At 33.3% G+C, this 3394-nt stretch overlaps 1 protein-coding gene across 1 annotated transcript; it reads left to right on the forward strand.

The window, feature by feature from the left end:
• Positions 1 to 1025: 1025 nt before the first annotated feature.
• On the forward strand, positions 1026 to 1622 carry M430DRAFT_96217 (hypothetical protein; the record flags this gene model as incomplete). Its single annotated transcript, XM_024869937.1, has 1 exon — positions 1026 to 1622. The coding sequence occupies one exon, from the start codon at positions 1026 to 1028 to the stop codon at positions 1620 to 1622; it is 597 nt and encodes a 198-aa protein (XP_024724256.1).
• Between the last annotated feature and the right edge of the window lie 1772 nt (positions 1623 to 3394).

Consider the following 3394-nt stretch of genomic DNA (forward strand, 5'->3'; position numbering starts at 1 on the left):
ATCCGGCAATACGGCGTTCTATCATAACCTTGTAATCCAACAGGTTATGAGCCCGGAGCTCTTGTAGTATTCGGGTACTCGAATCCCTTTAAACTTCGCTTATTTCACGTGAATTACGTGCCCTTTACGTGTTTAGTAACACCCCCCCCCCCTTTACGCTAGCGGTAACTTAAGCCTAAGGCCTGCGTCCCTAAGACTAAACTTAAGCGAGGGAATAAGCTTAAGTCCCTAGAGGCTATAACTAAACGTATACGTCACCTATAGCGGGTGTTATAGCTATTTTCTTATACTAAGGTGCCTATACGTATTAGACGGCGTAATTCTGACAGGATTACGTCAGGCTAATATATGAGTAGCTACTTAATACTAAACTAGCTTGATATTATATTAACACTATTAGTATATTACGGGTATATAATACGAACGTCCTTAGAGAGGGTATACTTGTATATATTAGCATTGTTAATATAAGGAAAGCTTACTTAGTAGTTGTTACAATTATATAGCGGGGTAGCGACAGACTGTCTATTTCGTTATATAGTTGTAATTAGCGAAAGCGTAAGCAAGACAGTATTAAGACTGTCGGAAAAGTCCTTAAATAAGGCACACTGTTTATTAGGGGGTTAAATAAGACGTAATATACGTCATTATATTTGTACTACGCTAAAAACTAATAAACACACGGGTTATTCGTTAAGGATACCTTATTTTGACAAAAAGTTACCTTAACTCTAATTTATTGAGTTAGAGTTACTTAAACCTTAACTTATTAAATTAAAAGTTAAAGTAAAGTTAAGAATCGTCAAATAAGCATTATCTTAAACTTAAAACCTATTTTCGAGTTACCTTAACTCGAAAACTAGTGAAATTAAGAGTTGCCTAACTCTAAATTTACTTTATTCGAAATAGTGTCCTTAACTCTAAGTACTCTTAATTAGAGTTACTTAACTCTAAGACAGTAAAATTAAGAGTTACTTAAACTATTTCGACTATTAGACCCGTTTCTTAAGTGTTTATTAGTTAATATGGCTTCTTCTATCTCCTTTAAAGGAGATAAGCTAATTGGCCGTTCTAATTACGTAGAATGGTTAACTAATGCTACTTTGTTCTTTGAAATTAATGGCTTTATGCCTTATATCGACGGCACAGAAACAAGCCCTGATAAAAGCTTGTATTTTAAGGCTAATAACGAAGCCTATAGTCCGGAATTAGCCGTTAAGTATTACGAAAAATTAAGTGAATACGAAAGGAACAACAAAAGGGCATTAGGGGCTATTAAGTCTATTATCTCGATCGAAAACACCGAGCGCTTTAAAGACAAAACAAGCGCTAAGGACTTATTTAAAGTAATTAAGTCTACTTTCGGTAAATCAAGCCTTGAATTAATAGGGCGATACTTAGATCATATTTTAGAAGCTAATTACAACTCGTTTAGTTCTATAGACGAATACACAAGTCAAATTCAATCCTTGTCTATATATTTAAAGGAACTTAACTATGAGTTGCCTAAACCTTTTTTAGCGTGGTTACTCTTTAAGGGGCTACCTTCTTCTTTTGATAGCTTTATCTCTCGTAAATACGAGGAATTAGCCAAGGATATTAAGAATATCGATATTTCGTAATTAATATCTGACTTAATATCTGAAGAAGCCAGAATGAAGTCTAATATAGACTTAGAGGCTAATAAAGCTATTAAAATAAATAAGACCCCTATTTGCAAACATTGTAAAAAGAAGGGACATTTAGAGAGTAAATGCTTTATTAAATACCCTGAATTACGTCCTAATAACAACAATAAAGGGACGAATTTAAAGAAGTCTAAACAAAAGGACTCTAACAAAAGGGGTAACGGTAGTACAAACAACAAAACAGAGGCTACTAAAGTAATTATGAGTGCTTTTAGTATTAATCAATATAAAATAGACGTAGATACAGAAATTGATTATAATACAGCTTACTTCACTTACTCTTACCGTGACAAGCTTGTATTAGACTCTAGTGCTACCGAGCATTATACTCCTAATAAAGACTGGCTTCTTGATTATAAGGACGTCTCTAATAAGTCTATTTTAATCGCAAATAGTGACAAAGTGCCTATTAAAGGAATAGGCAATATACCTGTCTTAATAGGTAACAAAGAGGTATTAATAACAAACGTCAGTTATATACCTTCTATTAAGACTACCCTTATTAGCCCGAAAGAATTAACTAAAAAGGGATGGTTAGTTCTTTTTAAAGACGACAAGGCGATTGCGTCTAACAAAGCCTGTAACTTGCGTTTTGAGGCTAGTTAGATTTATAACGCATATTACATAAATAGCGTTCAAATCAACTACAACTTATTAGAACCTGTCGTCTATAAAGTAGATCCTATTATTAACGACAGTCACAATGTAATAGACTTATATTACAAAAGACTGTTACACATTAATAAGGACTACTTAATTAAAACAATTGATGTTACATCCGGGCTAAAAAGAGTCACTAGTTCTAAAGAACTTAGTAACTGTGATTTATGCTATTACGGCAAATTTAATAAAATAGTCAGTAGAAAGCCACTAGATAGCGGTTCTATTCTGACTATATTTGATGTCGATATAGTAGGGCTATTTAATATTCCTGGCCTTAAAGGGGAACGGTATTTCGTTACTATTACATGTAGGGCAAGTAGGGCTATTTGGATATACCCTATAAAGTTTAAGTCCGATGTTTTTAATATATTAGTTGAGTTCTGTAATCGAATAGAAACTTAATTTAATATATCAATTAAGGTCTTTAGAATAGACAACGCAAAAGAGCTTACTAGCTCTAAATAGGACGCGTTCTGTAAGAAAAAGGGCATTATGTGCGAACCTACAAGCCCTAATACGCCTGCCTAAAACGGTATATCTGAAAGACTTAATAGATATGTAATTGAACGTCTTATTAGTCTTTGTAAAGAAAAACATATACCGTTAAAACTATGGCCTTACCTTATACAATCAATAGCACACATTAAAAACCGGACTTATAACTCTATAATTAAGTCGACTCCTTATAAATATATTACACAGAAAAAGCCGAATATTTCATATTTACGAATATTAGGATCCTTAACTTACGTCCTTATCCCTAAGTCAAGGCGCAAGGGTAAATTAGCCGATAAAGCTAATAAAGGGATCTTAATAGGCTTTAACTCGTCTAACAACTTCTTAGTTTACGTTCCTAGTCAAAACAGAGTCATTAACTCTCGGAACGTAGCTATTAAAGAAGAGTTAGAATATAAGGACGACTTTGTTATAGAAGAGGACTATTCTAATTTAATAGAGAACCAAAAATACGATGACTTAACGAATAGTACCTCTAATACTAGTACGAATTCAGAAGACACTACGTCTAATTTAGAAGACATAAG

This window comes from Amorphotheca resinae (genome assembly GCF_003019875.1).
Source record: "Amorphotheca resinae ATCC 22711 unplaced genomic scaffold M430scaffold_2, whole genome shotgun sequence".
NCBI lineage: Eukaryota > Fungi > Ascomycota > Leotiomycetes > Helotiales > Amorphothecaceae > Amorphotheca > Amorphotheca resinae.